Source organism: Apostichopus japonicus, chromosome 5 (assembly GCF_037975245.1).
Source record: "Apostichopus japonicus isolate 1M-3 chromosome 5, ASM3797524v1, whole genome shotgun sequence".
NCBI lineage: Eukaryota > Metazoa > Echinodermata > Holothuroidea > Aspidochirotida > Stichopodidae > Apostichopus > Apostichopus japonicus.
Window position 1 is genome coordinate 4,723,531 of NC_092565.1, and position 19,144 is coordinate 4,742,674.

The window sequence follows — 19,144 nt, forward strand, 5'->3', positions numbered from 1 at the left end:
GGTACAAGGACTTATTTCTCTAAATTTATTATTAAATTGATCTTTTGATAAGGTATCATTGTTCTCGAAGTTAAGCTATAGGTCCTGACTGATCTTGCCAAACTGATAAAAACTGAAAAAAAACGGTACTTTTAAATAATAACAGATAGGTTTATCTTCGGCAGGAGATGTTCATCGTAATTCCGCCAAAAATGCTTATACTGTATATAATAACTGGTACCTGGTAAACACAGAAACTGTATATTTTACGATATTTCAGTCATAGGAGTTGATCATTACTTTATCAAATTAATAACATACATGAGCATTGCAATAAATTGGATTAGGAGTATCGCAACATCAGTCGGTCAATTGCCTTCTATTAAAAAAAATATTTCCATTAAGCATTTATCAAGTCAACATTCTTTTCAATGTTCCCAAGTCTCACATGATTGATTTTAATGACTATTGTTAATATCTTGAACTCTCTCTCTCTTCAATCGCTCCAAAGCCAGATGCTATATATTCGTCTCTTAGGATCATACTAAGAAGTTTACTCTTCTCAGTTGACACATGAACGTCTTTCTCCAGCACTGAGATAGCTCAGATCAAACTTCAAACTTCAACACCATGAAGCATTTTTCGTTGCTTAAAAGTCACGAAATACCATGACTTTCTTGCACTTGGACAAGACGATGTGTAAAAATTCCCCCAACACTCAATAGGTGAAATTGTAATAAGTGAGTGCCACCTGTAACCACTGTTTATAGAGGGAACCGTGACAACACGAATATCTTTTCCTTGATATAAGTACGGGATGCTTTCGTGATACATCTCCTGTTTGAAAATATGTTAGAAACATTACGGAAAAAACTTTCATTAACTGTTCATGTCCCATTCTTACTATACACTGAGTCTAATATAAGTCCTAAGTTAGTACAGTGCCTCGATTCTGATATGAAGTAGTCCTTCGTTATGATATAATATTGTGGACGTTTACTGCAAAGAAGTTACAGTTTAGCTTCCTTGTGTAATGGAGAGCGGAATAATAGAGGGCACCGTTTTGGAAGGCTATTCTCCTGGTTTGTTCCTTCGAAGTTCGATAAAACTTAATAGCAGTTAGGCCTAGGCCCAGGCCCACAGGAGTCAAGTATTGCCATTCTATTCTAGCCCTATACTACAGTACACTAGGCTACGCCTAATATAGAAGTGTGCATGCAAGCTAACATACTTTCACGCCTGTGGCCAAAACTAGGCATAGGTTAGCCTACTAAGTACTATATCAAATTTCCCCCATTTTTTTTTTGGGGGGGGGGGGGATCAATGTAAGGTAGGCATGGTAGCATATATTATCACACTATGATGATAAGCTAGGCCTAGGCTAGTTTTTAGCCTAGATTTTGTTCCGTTTGCAGAGATGAAAAAAATAGAAAACGAAATAGGCAAGCGTGATTCGGTCTAACTTCTTACGTTTGAAGACTGTGTCTGGCCAGTTCCTTGCAATGGTATATGAATTCAAATCGGACCCATACAGTAGCAGATTTCTTTGCTTCCCAGCAAAAAATTTTGATTCAACGTGAAGCTGTCAAATTATTTCATATTTTATGGCACAATTGCAGAATACCCTGCAATAGTATTTCCACCTCGTAGCCAGCTTCGAGCTTCAAAGCCTTCACCAACTATAGGCCTAGGCTAGTGTCATTCTAAAAAAGGGGTCACAACTTTCACATTGAATCCTCAGGGCCAATCCGAGTTAGATAAATTGGAATTTGAAAAAAAGCAATTATAGAATACCCAACCAATAAAAAAACACACCCTTAAATCGAGAGTCTACGTCCAGTTTTCCAAATCTTTTGAAAATACCTCTTCAATCCAAAGTTTCCAGGGAGTGGCAGCAGCGGCTCCATCAAGTATATAAAAAAAAGAAGTATTTCATTACGCAAGTTTAATGTTAAGAAAGTTATCTAAATACTTTGTCAATTACCCTTAGTATTGGGCATTTTGTGTATGTGTGATGTTGAAGCCGGCTACACCCTGGACTTAGATGTAGGAGGGGTAATTTTATCAACAACCAAAAATTATTAACTTGTTCTCAAATGGCAGTCCTAGTTTGACATTGAGTCCACAGAGCCACTCCAAGGCTGGTTGGTTGGACTCAGACATTTCTTCAAAGATTGCCTATATATGTACATTACCCAGTAACAGTGGACCACAGTGAAGCCATATACATCTTATAAGGGTAGAGAAGGAGTTGAGAGGCATTTTGCATTTACTCCGTTTTGATTCCCCTGGTAGTTGAGTTATTTGTTATTAAATAATTCTTTCTGCAGCCACAAATTTTGAAGTTCGTTTGTTGGAGACAAAGTCTGTCAAACAACCGTCGGTCGCCAGGACTCGATCAGTATTTGAGGTTTTCGACGAGGTTCTTCCACAACTTGGTATCTTCCAGAAAGTTCTTCATATGGTTCGAGATGAATTGTATGGTAAGTTGTTTTCCAATGTGTGTGTGTATCTTGAAAGTAAATTATGTCTCGATTTCAAAGCTGTCTGCCAACCTTGTCCATTTTGACTATTTTTCTTACAATTTTTAGAGTCAATATTCAGTGATCAGTATACCAGCAGAAAGGATGGAAGATCAAAGACACTCCCAACCAAAGAAAGTCCCGATGAGAGTCGCAGTGAAGACAACTTCCAAATAACTCGGATTCCATACTTTACTCTGATTCAAGATATATTACATCAGAGGTGAGTACCTTGCTCCTAGGGAAGAGAGGCTGAGGGAGGATGGGGATGAGGTAGAAAGGAAGGAAGGAATGGTGACTAATGTATTTGACTTTATTTAAAGTGATACAAAAATCAAAGCAAAAAATATACCAGCTGGGTGATGTCATATTTAGACTTACTCAAGTATTTTAGCCTTTTCTGTGAAGGAACATGAAACCTATATGTAATCTTCCAAATGAAATCTTATTTCTCTGAGCTATTTTGGGGAAGTTTTGTTCATGACAGTTTATATCTCAATCATAAAGACCAATGATAATCGTTTGGCTTGTGTCTCCTTTAATTTGGCTTTCTGTTTGGTTCACAAGACCAAAGGGGAGGAAATAATTATCGTGGAAAAATGCGACCACATTTGCATAGTTTACCCTAACTCCCCTTCCCCTCTGTCAGGTTTCAGCTATCAATCTTAATTTTACTCTCTATTTGACTTTGTCAGACATGAAGAGGCAGATCACCTACGAGATGAAATCAAGGAGATAAAAAATGTACTCGCGAGTAAGCAGAATCACTTGGAGGAAACGCAGACGGCAAAAGCTTCCCTTGTAACGGACACAGAAGACCTACAGAGGGTCATCGTTACTAAAGATGCACGGATTTCTACTTTGCAAGAGGATATTTTACAGTGAGCAAAGTTATTAATCATGAACAAGTTTTCAAGCTTTTGATAATCATCCATCTTGTCTATTGTCAATTTTTATGTTAAATGATTGTTTGAAATACCCAGTTTTTCTTTTGTCATTAAATTAATTATTTTCATTACATATAATGGATATTAAGAATAATATTTTAATGCTTGACGTCAGAGTGCACTTCTGCTGCCAGCCATGCAGAGCTCTTGGTCATTTCTTGTAAAATTTTGTCGCCAGACAGGGAATAATTTATCTGGGTATCGCATCACATAATACTTTGCAAAATGGTCCAATTGCATTATTGGTGCAAAGTTGTGTAGCACTTATCTACGAAAGGTGTCATAGCAGTTTTGTAAGAGACAGGTTCAAAGCCACCAAACTTGGACACTAATAAATTACTTCCTGCTGAAGTAATACTTGGAATTGACTTGAAATGCTGCTTCTCTTCTGCAACGTCAAATCATACTGGAGCCAAATTCTGTGCCATTTTCTCCCATGAAAACAAAACAAAATCTGTTATTTGTACAAAACAGTGTTTAACCCTCCTGGTCTGAAATTTCACAATCTGAGCCGCTTGTTAAAAGAATCCCAGTGTTGGAAAAGATCGACTGGCTAAAAAGTTGACTGAACAGGGTTTTGAGAGCTACCCAATGATAATAATTGCTGATAAGCAGCAGTAAAATAAGGCTTATGTTAGGTACGAAAATCATCCCACCTCTCTGACCGACGATTGTGAACCAACTGATTGTGAGTTTAATTTCTTAATTTCTTATGGCAGAAAATTACCAGTGTTTTATTTTTACTACTTGCGAATGGCCAAATCCAAAATAGTCCAAAATTTGAGGTCTGCTCCCTAACTATAAACATCCAAATATCTTCAACTACGTAGATCCTGTCAGATGGAGTGACGGGAATTCAATTATTATGTTGACATCATCACATGGTTTGTTTTGAAACAGTACGTACCTTGGCAAAATGCAACTCTAAGACAAACATGTGTAGTTTGCAGGTATCGGCAAGGTTTGCCCCTCTTGTTGTTTTCATTTACAAGAACTTCATCGAAGAACAGTTTTTGTATGTGACTTTTAGTTTACAGGAAGAGCTCCAGATTCTCAAGGATACTACAACCTTAGAGAAACGTCGCCTCGAATTTGAAAGCAAGAAGCTCCAGGAGAGGTTAGCTTTGTTGGAGAAAGAAAACGATTTTTTGGATCAATTCAAACAGGGTTATGATTCCCTTCAGGATGGTGAGTAACAACTGGTCAGTTGACATATTCTCAATATTTTATTCTTTGTGGGATACACGACGAAGCTGTTGGCCGTTTCTTTCGAACACTATCGGGCAGGTCACGAATAGGTTTTTTTTCTTGATCGTTCTAGTAAGAATGTATTTTTACCCGAATATTTCATGACAAACTTCACATACCATCTACTGAGACATAGCACTTGGAATCCTATAAACCCAAGGAGAAATTGTTTTCAGATACACCCCTATTATAGGACTGAATGGATAGATAACATTGTCAGATGTAGTTTCAACATTCTGGAATTGAATGGATATTATGTGCTTTTCAAATCGCTGCCTGTTGGTACTTACTGTATCCCCCTTCTCACCAGATTCACTCAAGCTTCTTGAGCCACGTTCAGTATGAAGTCCTTGAACTGAGGTGTTTAAATTCTCTGTCATCAAGGCATTCACTATATTAAGTGATGGTTATTCTCAGCATCTGTTATAAAAATTAATAATGTCAGCCCTAATGTTTATATGCAAATGAGACAGTCCATGCATCACTGCTATGAAAGTTTGCTAAGTCTAGGGTAATTGTTGCTGCTTGTTTCTATTAGGTATTTGAATTTTTAAATATTTAAACAACTTTTACGAATAATCTGCAAAAATGGCTTTCTGCTCCAGTATATTTTTGATTGCTAGAGAAATTTAAACTAAAAATTGGAAACAGCTGATTTGTTAATTTTTTTTAAGAATGTGCTAAAAGTTTCAGTTTCGGGAGGGATATTTTAAGCTTTAGAAGCAACAGATACCGTCAGGGATTAATTTATCAGGGTATCTCATTGCAAAATGCTGAATGAGCAAATTGCTATACCAGTGCAAAAGATGTAGGTCAGTTTTGTACACAGGAACCATGTTTTATTTCATAAGAGTCATATTTCAGAGCTTTCAAAATCTGCTATACAAAAATTTCATCTCTACTAATTCCCTGGACATTGTAAGTTTGATTTAATGAAAGACTATTTTCGGCGACAGAAGAAGTGCCGACTAATGAAAAATCTGCTAACAGGAGATGCGGGCTTTGCATTTCATTTGTGAATTTATTGGCAAGTCGTGTAAGTTGATCGATGGTTGGGTGGAATTGGATATGATTTTGAAACTTGGTACCAGACTTACAGTACCTTGACTTGGACCTAGGACCAGACTTGATCCCATACTCGTAAGAATCGTACTACGGTACTCCATCTTTGTACTCATATCGGTACTCAGAGAGAGAGCAAATTTCATGTATTCCTACTCTGAATTTTGTAATTGTACTCATGAATATTCATACTCACACTACAAGTCTGTCTACTACATACCAAACATGGAAACTCGTATCCGTTAGCAACCTTACAGATGCCTGCAGATAAAAGAGCTGTTGAAAGCCGTCATTCAATGGTTGATCATATCTTATACTCAGGAATACAACCCTTTGTGCTTTTTTGTTCTCTTATTATCTTTATCTTCAATATCTCTTTCAGCTTTCATCTTTAGACCAGGAGAAGACAAGTTTATCCTCGGCCAGAAGAGATCCAGAAAACCAGTGTTAGCTTCAAAGAAGGTGAATTTTAAGCAGCTGTTTGTGATGCTAAAATATTTTTCTCTAAATAATTATTTCTTCAAATAAATGAGAAAACAAAACTGTTTGTTCTGTTAAAAATATCAGGTGAGCACTTTGCTGAAAACTACTAAATCTGCTATTTCACTGTAGCTGCATCATACCAGGGCTAGACTGAAAATGTAAAGGGCAGATTAGGCCAGGACTTAATTATAGTTTGTCCCAATTTTGTCTGAAATTGGACAAAAACACTACCCGAATAAACACATTTCTATAGAAACAAAATAGGCTTTTCAATCCTGCTAATCAGCATTCACAATCTATGTATATTATATTGATAAAGTCCAATTTATGGCATCGTTCTCTTACATTTTTTCACAAGTTGTTTTTCAGGAATTTTAGCTGCAAGGCTACCAATAATTCCTCAAAACTACGATTACAATTGATATCAAGAAACTAAGATAAACCCTCTTAGATTTTAATTACCAAAATTTATGTAATTAGCAAGTAATTAATCGTTAGTAATAAATCAATTAACAAATCATTTAGTAATTCATCATAGCAAGAAATAAATCATTTCATTTGACTTTGAACAACTTTTTGCCTCAGAAATAACTTTCACATAAAGTATTAGTCACTTGTAATCAATGCCTTGGACATTTTGCAACATTTGTGATTTTTGTGGTTTAAATGAAGTGAAAGTTAACATTCATGCTAATAAAGTCCATGATTACAGAATTTTAGTTTAAAAAAAATGTTTGATAAACAAAAATCATCAGAAGCATGTACTATGAGTAGTGATTGAATCATGTATAAAAGTCGACTGTAGGTAAATTGTAACGATATATATATATTTTTTGGGGGGGGAGTGGGGGGTGGGGGAAATGGTATTTAAATCATATTCTGAATTGAAATTATAATACTTGGGCTATTGTTATCATTCCGTTTGATATTTTTTCATTGTCACTACTTAATGTCTAACCTTGTTAAGATATTTTTTGAAACCCTGACATGGTTATTATTTTTCATATGACGAAACTTTGCATGTTATGTATGTGTGTTTTTTCTTCTTCATTTGATTAGAATCACCTCATCACAAACATTCAAGCAGCCAAGAAGCTAGAGGAACAGCTCTTACAGGTCCAGAACCAGTGTATCGAGGAATTTGAATCTTACTTGGAGAGTCATAAAGTCGCACTCCAGAAGAGAGTCGGGAAGGGTAACAGCGATAAATTCAATCTCATCTTCGAAGAGGATAACACAGAAATCAGCAAAATGGATATGGAGGTAGGGAAGGTTTCAGGAGTAGGAGGAGGTGGAGGTGTAATGATAGATGGCAGTATTGCAGAATTGTTGAGAAATTGTTGTAGATAAAGGATTGGGAATGGCATAAAAATTCAAAGGAAAATTTGACTCATTGGTTCATTATGGGATGAAGAAGTTTAAACAGGCCTAAAATTTATTTCGAGCTAGTCAGTAGGACATTTATTCAGAAAAAAATTTGATCAAGAATAAAAAAACAAAATTTGCAAAAGAGTTTACTTAAATGTACAAATGATATGCAAAGATGGTTTGAATAAAGATGGGGCAAAAAAGAAGGAAAAAACAAAGGAAAATCTAACTCTGGGTGGTGGGATGAAGAAGTCGGCAATCTAAACTTTATTTGGTGCAAGCAGATTATTAGCAATCTTTGTTCAACAGTTAATTGCCCTCCATAAGGGAATGTCAAAAGTTTACTATCATCTGTGACAATTGTTATTGTACTGTGCATTATGTGTTTTAAGAAAGATACCGTAAAGGGTACTCCGAAGCTTGGTGGGAACACACATGTTCAGGAAGAAACAAAGAGAAGAAAGAGTATTTGCACATGAGTATCAATTGTGGTTGGTCATGTTATCACCATATGTTAAGTTAAAATTATGTTATTTATAGCATGTTATACAAATTATTTCTCGAGACATCAAATCAATTTCCTCCACATTCCTATCGCAGGTAAAAACATACGCATATCCCACTTCTGATTGCAAGTTAGAAAAAAAAGTTTTTTGTAGATTTGTTAGATCAAATTTTGCCAAGAGATGAACCCCTAACTTTGGAAGAGTGTGAGATTGTCTTAAAACCCAGGAGACTTTTTAGTAAAACAGGCAAGCGTTGACAAATGGTGCAACAGTTACATCGTTTTTGTTGTTGTTGTTTTTTTCCAGCTGAATACAACACAAGACAGATTCAAGCACACCATAGAGGCTTTAGAAGACGAACTTAACATGATCCGGCAGCATTTATATTACCTTCAAAATCAGCTGGAGGGGCTGACCAAACCAAAAGAACCCAAACCACCGAGCAGGGTGGGCCTGCATCCTCCAGGCAAAGATACAAACATTACCAGCCCCACAACTGATGCTTACGGCAAGCAGTCACGGCTTAGTGGAAAGGGTGAGAGCTAAAAAGTCTCAGTACTTGTTTGCTAAATTTAAACTTTGATAGTTCCAGCTTACTGCATTAAAAGCTCAGTGAAAATGACACCGCTCTATGCAATTTTCATATCAATATTCATTTTTTTTTATCCAGTTACCTGTCGTTAAAAAGTTTGAGCTGAATAAAATTCGCCAGACTTTTAACCAGTCCGTAGATTCTACAAAACAAATTTGCTAGCCCTGCCCAACATATCATGTGTCAATCAAATCTCTCTGTTTTGTTTACGACTGTTGTCTCCTAGGACTACTTTCACTTTGAGGCTGTAGCCTGTCTTAGGTCCCTTCTCTTGAAAAAGATTGGAATTATGAAAATAGGGTTGGGTGAAGGGGTGACACCGAGGGGGTGTGGAGGGGTGGGAAGGGTGAGGTTTAAGTATAGGATTGGTTGTCAGATGCATCTGTTGTCTATGAAAGTTTATCATTGTAGTGTTTCTGGCTTTCATAGTTCATGTTGTTATCCATGTCTCTCCTCAAAATATTTTTCCTTTTTTTCGCCCCCAGAATCGGTTCTTTCGTCTGGAGAGAATTTTGAAAACGTTGATCTACTGAGCGGAGAAATGGATCCTTTCATACCTCAAGAGGCCATACTGAGCAAATATAGCATCATGATATACACATCAACGAACAACAAGAAGGCATTTCATGAACTTAAGGACGCAAAGTTTTGCCCTAGTTGCTGCGAAAAGGTAATAATACGTAAAGCTACGATTAATCTGTGAGTTTTACCATGCTATGAATTTCTTTTGGTGAGCATAGTTGGGTAAATTTCAGTTCAGTTCAGTTTAGTTTGTCAAACAGTTCCAATATAATATAAATCTCAAGTGATCTTCAACATTTCATGTATAGTCATCCAGGAAATAACATCTTCACATAGTTGATACTCTTGTGTTGGGGGCTTTAAACACACTTAAGTGGCCCAGTTTTCACACTCTTGAGCTTCAAGGGTCAATAGGTCATCTCAAATCAACTAAAAATTGGTTTAACAGGGGAAAATGTTATCTCAAATGGTCTCAAAATTGGCCTTTTTCTCTGTGATGTATACTAGATGAATTTAGCTTTGGACGTAAGTTGTGAAAATATTTCAAAGTGTATAACAATGTCATGAAACGCTTAATTCATTAATAACAATTATTAAAATGGTGAAGACTCGTGCAAAATGAAACGTCTAAATGCCGGTAATCTGACCTAGTTTCGAATGAGGTGTAACAGAAGTGTTAGACACCACCATCAATCCCAGAAAATACACACACAGCTTGCTACCGTCGGTAAATAGACACTAGTGTACAGTCAGGACATACAGCTGCGGTCAATACCCACAGCACAGTGTACAAACGATACAGCGATGGACATCTCAGGTCCAGCTAAAGATAACAAGGTATCACGTTTCATTACTGTCTGCATTTTGTAGCGACAAGAGAAAAATACTTCACTTGCAAGCAACGGAAAGTTCACGTTTTAAAGATGGCGGCACGCTGTTTGGGGCGAGTCTTAAATGCCTTACAGATATGGTTGGTTGCAGAACTGATTAACTAGCTCAAAATTGGATAAAGAGATATCTCTGATCTTCTCTGCTTACTCACTAAATTCTTGGACAAATTTAAGTTGCTCTACATAAGTCAGATATATGGAATTTTGAGCAAATTATATGGCAAGAAATCACAAAGCCAACTGGCTTTCTAGTTTGACATGACATGGGTTACTCTTTGCAAAATGTGCCTTATCTGAGGTGTTTGAGATGTGTTTTAGTGTCATTCTAAACCATGAGTGCTCACAGAGATTCTTCAGATTCTCTATATCGATGTGCAGGTTGCATATGGGTGGTAGATGTTTTGACAATCCATTAGATTGTCAAATTTTGGTAGTGTAGTAGTAAATTTTTGTCCCATTATCTTGCAGTGAGGAAAATTTTTCAAAAAAATATCCCACAACCAGAAATGAGCCTGAGTTGCTACCAGAATTCCTCACTTCAGCCTACACTCACAGTTGCCATTTTGCAATTAGGTTATGTCTGACATTGTTATGACAATCGTATATGATGTTCACACACTAATGAGGAGAGACCCTCAATCTAACCGAGAGGTCAATGTGGCACAGTTGGGCTCCTCCTTTGACTACACTGTTATCGATAATGGGTTAATTAAGCCATTTAGTCAAATAGAGAATCTTCTCCAGAAAATGTGCATCTAAACTACAAACCTGCATGCAATGAATAATAGTTCCATTTAATAATAATAATATTAGGCATTTAGCTACGCTATTCATGGTAAACCATATCACAGCGCTTACAGACGTTATATTACCCCTGGTCAATGATAACCTATCCCAGAGACAATCCCTCCAGTCGGCAGCAGTTATATACTGCCCTCAATGACAAGTTACCTCACAGGTACCCATTTAACCCCTGGGTGGAGAGAGGCAAGTGAGATAAAGCATCTTGCCCAAGGACACAACATAATAAACTAGGCAGGAATCGAACCAGCAATCCTTGGATCACAAGTCCGTAAACGTTTTAAAGTTAGCCCTTATTTTTGTTGCTCAGTTGGCTAAAATATTGTATTTACAAGTACATTTTTTCTTTCCTGTAATGGTTGAAACAATTACTTCCAAATTTGTTTCAAATGCAGTGGCTAAACTACAGTTTAAAAAAATGAAAGAAAAACGAAAATGGAAAAGAGGAAATGGAAACTCCCTCTCATAGACTTAATATACCTATTGTATCTTTTTTCTCACGAACATGCTATGCACATTAAGTACTTTTGCTAGTTAAGCACTTCATTCTCACGCAGGTTCAACACCTTTCACTTTGCAAGGACAAATAAACAGTGTTTGCTGTCATATGCTAATTATAAAGACAATTACATACAAAAACTTTTGTGCAATATACATATTTTTTTTGTATGATTGGAGAGCGTGTATGTGTGTAGCTTTGGTTTGCAATGACAAGTGCTAGATGGGATGATCTTGTCACCCCTTCTCTTGTTACCAAACACACTCAAGGCCAAAAGACAATAGACAGACAACAATAGTCTTTTGTCTTGTCATTGGCAGTATTATGGGAGAGTGCTGTGTGTAGTTTTTGGTCTGCAAGTTTGTTTTGAGCTAACCTAGTGATCTTTAGTGCAAATCTATTAGGAATTTTCTTGATTGTCCCTAAGACAACCATGTCTTACATGTTGGTTAGGCATCCGACTATTTTTGTTTGTATCTCCAAAGTGCTGGAGGGCTTCAGCAATTTTATCATTTCACCTATTTGGGGGTAGTTAGTTACAATGCAATCCGAATTTGTTGTAAACAAGTAGTCGTCTGCTGGACAACCAAGAAAGTTGACTTTGGTTGTCTGATGTTAGGCTGAGTAATCCACCCACTTGAATAATAAGCCTGTGAATGTTGAAGGGTCCTTTTTTCCCCCCAAATATAAGTGATACAATAAATACAACTGGACTGATAGTGCATTTGTTTAAGAATCTACAACATAACAAAATTGATTTCCTTTAAAGAGCTGCTTTATTAGCTCCAATTATAGCACGCTTTAGCTAGGAAAGTTTTGTGATCACGTAATCGACCTGCCACGGTCGTAAATCGACCTCAAACTCTACAATTAGCCTGCGTAGCTTCTTAACACCATTAGGCTCTTTGTGTAAACACTGTGTGGAAATATGTTCATGTCTACAGTGTAGTTAATCATACAGCGTTCACACAAAGACCCTCATACAAGAAAAAATATGTGGCAGGCATTGCAGACTAATTGGTAAAAAGAGGTAATTTTACAACCAAGGCAGGTCGATTACGTAATCTCAAGAAATTTCACCATGATAGCGTGCTATAGTTGGGGTCTATACAGCAGACCTTTAAGGTCCGATGGTCTACAGTTTAGCTAAGTTCTGTTTCAGGTTTTGGGTTATCCGCTGTTCCATTTTCTACTTTCTTAGACTGTCGTCTGTCCTCACAAAGTCAGCGGTGAGAAAATCATAACACTGCCGCACAACTGTACCCATGTCAAGTTATCCCGACCCAGAATTAAAATACCAGCCGATAGGAAGCAAAGGCAGTAAGTACTAGTCTTGTCTGTATCATCTCAGAAACGTGGTGAAAGATGTTTGTTAGCTAAAGATACGTTAGATGTAGAAGATGTTTCAAATAATTGGCGTGAGTTAACAGCAAAACAATTTCATGTTTAATTGTGCAACCATATGACCCATGGAAGTCATGAATTGTTGTGACTGGGTATTATTGGGTCATAGGTTGGGGTCGGAGCAAGGGATACATCCACCACATGTATTACATTTGACCAAACCATGCAACTTACCGGACAAAATGACCTAGAGAATTTGTACTTAACCTTAACTGTTGGCCAAATACTCAGGGGGATAGGAGGTTTAAGGGTTTATTCATAACTAGATAGTGGAGTTCAGGGTCATATTCTGTACTATAAACATCATTATTCATAGAAGGGCGAGAGAAAAGTAACAGAAAACAGTTTCCTATTTAAAGGGAGTGAGACTGTCTAAAAAAAAATACACAAAATGAAAAAAACAATTCCACTTTCTGTCATAGACACTCCAGAAACAGAACAGTAGAAGTGAACAGTGCCTTAATTAAACTTTTGCCTCAAGTATATTATATACAACAAAAATTGTTAGCATTATGGATATTTACTCACATATATTACTTTCACCATTAAAAAATAACTTTTGAACCATTTTTGCATTACCCAGTTCTCTCAGACCCTACCCTCCATCTGGTAGAGGGCGTCCTACAGTCCCGGACATAATAGAAGCGAGTGATTCGGACACCAAGCGAATGCACAGTCGTATCTCTATGCCGGCAGGCTCGGCCCACCGAGCCCTAGAACCATTCCACAAAGATTCTGTAACACCGGGTATGGGCATCCGTCCCGAAAATGCGGGAACACCTGTCAACCTGTCCGAGAAAGAGGGCGCTACAGACTCTGGTCAAGAACATAAGGTATTATTCTTGACTAAATTCATTATTTATTCTGGAATTATTTCAATTAAGCACAACAGCTGCCAAAACAATACATATCTGCATGCAAAGACAAAATAAATTATCATTTCAGTGCATTTAATAGCAATAAGTTCGTTGAAGATTTCCTGACAGGCTATTCTGCTTCGTAGCAATATAATTATCAACTGGGCTCTAGGTCGGCGATAATCTTAGGGATTGATTTTATGATGATGTGATTTCAAAGAAAATCTTCCCTGTCAGTAATAATAACCATGATTATTTATTTATGGTCTTATTTTTACAGCAAAATTCCTTCTTCGTGATTTGGGATGACTACAGACAAAGAACCGAAATCACTAGAAACATTCCGAAGCCGATGAACATGGTCAGTATCCGAAAAGGAAGAATCAAGTTGTTGTTTGTGTTGGTGGTGGTGTTGTTGGTGGTGTTGTTGGTGGTGGTGTTGGTGGTGGTGTTGTGTCAATTTGGTAATAGTTCTTTTGTTTGTTTTGTTTTTAATTTTTATTGATTTTAAATGGAAAAATTGATTTATTAACCATGTTAGGCATTGAAATAGGAGGCCTTGCAGAATTGTTTTGTCACATATTATTTCAGAGAAAAGAAGTTTAACTTCATTTTGTGACAATTTTAAATATATCTGAAGTATTGTTTGATTATGCAGCATTATTGAACTACTTCATTTTATTTACTCTTTACGGTGTAATAGTAGCTCCTTTTGGAATATAAAGTTTGTTTTCAATTTGTTTACTTATTCATTACATTTGGTTTTGGTTTAGTGTAACTTGGTTTGGCTAAAATAAAGAAAACAATTGATGTAATAACACACAGCACGTAGACAGGAAATGTTAGCTTGGTCTGAAAAATAAAACGGCAATGTCATTTGTATAATTCTTCAGCTTGAAAAATTAATCTGGCTGTTCCTTATTTAATTATTGTCATAAATTGCATAAATCATTATAGAAAATTTTGTGTCCCACAAAATTAAATGTGCACTTTCATTCATTTTATTCACAAACGTTTGAAATTTATGCATGATATTCTCCCTTCCCATTGTCACGTTTGGCGATACCTTGTCTTTCCCTGCAACGATTGTTGCTCATTTGGCACAAACTGGATTTCTAATGCAGTGAGGTAATACCTATCCCTAATGTGTTTGCCCAGCTTTTGTTTTCTTTTCAATTAACACAGCTGAGGCTGTGATAATGTTTAAACAATGTGTTTGAACATACTGTCGTGGATTGCACTCCTACCGCATAAATATTAGCATTTATGTTCAGCCTTTAAAGGAATCACAAGCCCATTAGGGTTTATTTGTCTTTCATATTTTTCAACCTCCTAATTTATTCTGTCCCCTAGCAACGGTGCTTATCTCTGATTGGTCAGTGCTATTCACAGGTAATATGGAGTGATGAACATGCAGATGACATGCAGGAGGTCAAAGCTATCATGGTAAACATCTTAGCAGAAAAAACTTTCTTTAATCTGGTTTTTTATTTGTGTAAATATTCTTATATAATTATTCATTAAGTTTGCCTCCATTAAGCTCCTCAAGGCAACTTAACTACTGAGCTTGTTTAATATTAGATATATTCAAGTTATGTGTTACTTTAAAATATCACTTCAGACAGAGATATTTTAGTATCGGTATGTCATATTCCCAGTTTTAGAGTATTCAGATGTAAAATATTTTAAAAATTGGCTGCTGAATGCAGGCATGTGCCCCCCCCCCTTGGATGACATTCAACAGTATTTGTCCTTGAAAGTGTTCTGTAAATATATTATTTAATGCCAAAGTTTTCTTTGGTAATTTGAAATGATAAGTTGAGTCAAAATTCAATGGATTTTAATGAGATGATAGCATGGAACAATTGATTTCTGTGCAGTGTGAAATGTTGCCTTAAAATATGAAGTTATAGGAGTTAAATTAGAAACAGGACAAGACAAGTAAACAAATATGTAGCCAGTTTCACATATAGGAATTGTTTTACCAGTTTATCATAATCTTGAAGAAAATAGACTTCAGAGAGTTTGTACGGAGATCACAAGTTTGGGTGATTTGAGTGATGATTCAATCATTTTTGAGTGGATCTAGTAGAAGTGAAATGTGCTTGTGAAATGCATTAACCAATTTTTCTTTTGAGATCTAAATCTAGACACTATTAAATCACTAAACACCTACTTCCAGCTTAAGATGTAAATGTTTTTCTGTGAAATTGTCTTACATTGCTTTTGACTCAGAAATATGTTTCTTACAAGTCCATACATTTTCATTCTGAAGAATCAATTAAAAGAACTATACACTATTCTGGAGCAAGCCTGGAGTAACCTTATTGTCATGTCATCACAAAAATGTATCGCTATTCTCGTCTTTATTCTTTCTCGTTTGTTTTTTTGCCTAAAATTTGCCACAGGATAATCTGTACGATTTCTTGGAAAATCACTACCTTCTGAAACATGTCATGTTCCTTTGTATGCATGACTTCATCACGGCCATCATTGAATATTCATCGGTTCACAAGGTAAATATGTCAGTTTTGTGTCTTAATTTAAATTTTTGCAGTTTTGAATATATCTTGCAGCTTGATTTTCGGAAACTCAGGCCAGCAGCACGCTCACCGACCGAATGCGGCCCGACTCAGTTTTCCGATATTCATCGAGACCCAGAGTTATGGGACTGGTGAGGGGACACTGGAGGATCGTTTTCTGTTTACGAACGATACGAACAATACATGCAAAACTTTTGTTGGCCTGTGATTTGGTTACCGTAACTTTTAAAACGATACGTGACGAGTTTCCCCGAACTGAAGTTGACCAGACTTAAAAAAACAGTTTGACGTAAGCACACGCACACTGCCAGACTATCCATAATCGCCAATCGTGACACCGTCGTCTAGCTGAGTGAGGTCACATTCAGAAAGTCTGCAAGAGGCTTTGCTAAGAGAGAAGTTGTTTTTGTTTCACAGTTCTTCTGAGGGGGATTTTGCTCTCATACTCAATACCTGACTATATGTATTGTCCGCCCGGGTAGTTGCGACTGCTTATATCAACTTATATCGTAAATATCAACTTAAATATCAACGAATTATTTACATTTGATCATGTTTGAAGACAGTCTGAGGAAATTTTTTTCATTCTCAGTTGCAATTTTGCTTGATAATTCTTCCGCTTTTCCTTCATCCTTCAGCACATTCAACTTTTCTGTCACATCATGGTCGGTAACCAAGACGCGGCTACATTCCGGTATTTACTCCTGATTGGGGACTTCATCGATCGAATTGACTGGAAGTTTGTGGAAGATTTCAAGACATTTGCTTCAATGATTTACCCATTTATGAATGTGAGTACTTGGTTTCTTTGAAAGATGCATTTCTACACATCCTTACTATGTATTTCAATTCTAATGTTTAGTGTTCATGCAGACAGAAATTTGAGGTCCTCTACAGCCATTGTTCATTGGCTCAGATACTTCATAGTCTATGTGGTTCTATATAATAATTTGTCACTGGTGCCCTGATACTGTATGTATGAGTCACTGGTGCCCTGATTCTGTATGTATTGTAACTGGTGCCCTGATACTGTATGTATTAGTCACCAGTGTCCTGATACTGTATGTATTAGTCACCAGTGCCCTGGTACTGTATGTATTAGTCACTGGTGCCCTGATACTGTATGTATTAGTCACTGGTGCCCTGATACTGTATGTATTAGTCACTGGTGCCCTGATACTGTATGTATTAGTCACTGGTGCCCTGATTCTGTGTGTATTGTAACTGGTGCCCTGATACTGTATGTATTAGTCACTGGTGCCCTGATGTATGTATTAGTCACTGGTGCCCTGATACTGTATGTATTAGCCACCAGTGCCCTGATACTGTATGTACTAGTCACCAGTGACCTGGTACTGTATGTATTAGTCACTGGTGCCCTGATACTGTATGTATTAGTCACTGGTGCCCTGATAATGTATGTTTTAGTCACTGGTGCCCTGATACTGTATGTATTAGTCAATGATGCCCTGATACTGTATGTATTAGTCACCAGTGCCCTGATACTGTATGTATTAGTCACTGGTGCCCTGATACTGTATGTATTAGTCACTGGTGCCCTGATTCTGTATATATTGTAACTGGTGCCCTGATACTGTATGGATTAGTCACTGGTGCCCTGATACTGTATGTATTAGTCACCAGTGCCCTGACACTGTATGTATTAGTCACCAGTGCCCTGGTACTGTATGTATTAGTCACTGGTGCCCTGATACTGTATGTATTAGTCACTGGTACCCTGATAATGTATGTATTAGTCACTGGGGCCCTGATACTGTATGTATTAGTCACTGGTGCCCTGATAATGTATGTATTAGTCACTGGTGCCCTGATTCTGTATGTATTGTAACTGGTGCCCTGATACTGTATGTATTAGTCACCAGTGCCCTGGTACTGTATGTATTAGTCACTGGTGCCCTGATACTGTATGTATTAGTCACTGGTGCCCTGATACTGTATGTATTAGTCACTGGTGCCCTGATTCTGTGTGTATTGTAACTGGTGCCCTGATACTGTATGGATTAGTCACTGGTGCCCTGATGCTGTATGTATTAGTCACCAGTGCCCTGATACTGTATGTATTAGTCACCAGTGCCCTGGTACTGTATGTATTAGTCACTGGTGCCATGATACTGTATGTATTAGTCACTGGTGCCCTGATACTGTATGTATTAGTCACTGGTGCCCTGATTCTGTGTGTATTGTAACTGGTGCCCTGATACTGTAGGTATTAGTCACTGGTGCCCTGATGTATGTATTAGTCACTGGTGCCCTGATTCTGTATATATGGTAACTGGTGCCCTGATACTGTATGGATTAGTCACTGGTGCCTTGATACTGTATGTATTAGTCACCAGTGCCCTGATACTGTATGTAGTAGTCACCAGTGCCCTGGTACTGTATGTATTAGTCACTGGTGCCCTGATACTGTATGTATTAGTCACTGGTGCCCTGATAATGTATGTATTAGTCACTGGGGCCCTGATACTGTATGTAATAGTCACTGGTGCCCTGATACTGTATGTATTAGTCACCAGTGCCCTGATACTGTATGTATTAGGGACCAGTGCCCTGATACTGTATGTATGAGTTACTGGTGCCCTGATACTGTATGTATGAGTCACTGGTGCCCTGATACTGTAATTTTAGTCAATGATGCCCTGATACTATATATATTGTCACTGGTGCCCTGAAACTATATGTATTGTAACTGGTGCCCTGATACTGTATGTATTAGGCACTGGTGCCATGATACTGTATGTATTAGGCACTGGTGCCCTGATACTGTATGTATTAGTCACTGGGGCCCTGATACTGTATGTATTAGTCACTGGGGCCCTGATACTGTATGTATTTAATAGTCACTGGTGCCCTGATACTGTATGTATTGTAACTGGTGCCCTGATACTGTATGCATTAGT

The 19,144-nt window shown here is 37.3% G+C and overlaps 1 protein-coding gene across 1 annotated transcript in view; it reads left to right on the plus strand.

The window, feature by feature from the left end:
• The first annotated feature begins 880 nt into the window (after nucleotides 1-880).
• Nucleotides 881-19,144, plus strand: part of LOC139967376 (uncharacterized) — a 33,055-nt gene continuing 14,791 nt past the window's right edge. Inside the window, exons 1-15 of the mRNA XM_071971086.1 lie at nucleotides 881-1,061; nucleotides 2,310-2,462; nucleotides 2,571-2,724; nucleotides 3,197-3,382; nucleotides 4,479-4,636; nucleotides 6,141-6,220; nucleotides 7,301-7,504; nucleotides 8,422-8,650; nucleotides 9,193-9,377; nucleotides 12,621-12,739; nucleotides 13,407-13,656; nucleotides 13,961-14,041; nucleotides 15,034-15,126; nucleotides 16,089-16,196; nucleotides 16,862-17,014. Of these exons, the coding sequence (XP_071827187.1) occupies nucleotides 1,013-1,061; nucleotides 2,310-2,462; nucleotides 2,571-2,724; nucleotides 3,197-3,382; nucleotides 4,479-4,636; nucleotides 6,141-6,220; nucleotides 7,301-7,504; nucleotides 8,422-8,650; nucleotides 9,193-9,377; nucleotides 12,621-12,739; nucleotides 13,407-13,656; nucleotides 13,961-14,041; nucleotides 15,034-15,126; nucleotides 16,089-16,196; nucleotides 16,862-17,014 (2,202 nt within the window). The 5' untranslated portion in view covers nucleotides 881-1,012. The remainder of the gene's footprint in view (nucleotides 1,062-2,309; nucleotides 2,463-2,570; nucleotides 2,725-3,196; nucleotides 3,383-4,478; nucleotides 4,637-6,140; nucleotides 6,221-7,300; nucleotides 7,505-8,421; nucleotides 8,651-9,192; nucleotides 9,378-12,620; nucleotides 12,740-13,406; nucleotides 13,657-13,960; nucleotides 14,042-15,033; nucleotides 15,127-16,088; nucleotides 16,197-16,861; nucleotides 17,015-19,144) is intronic.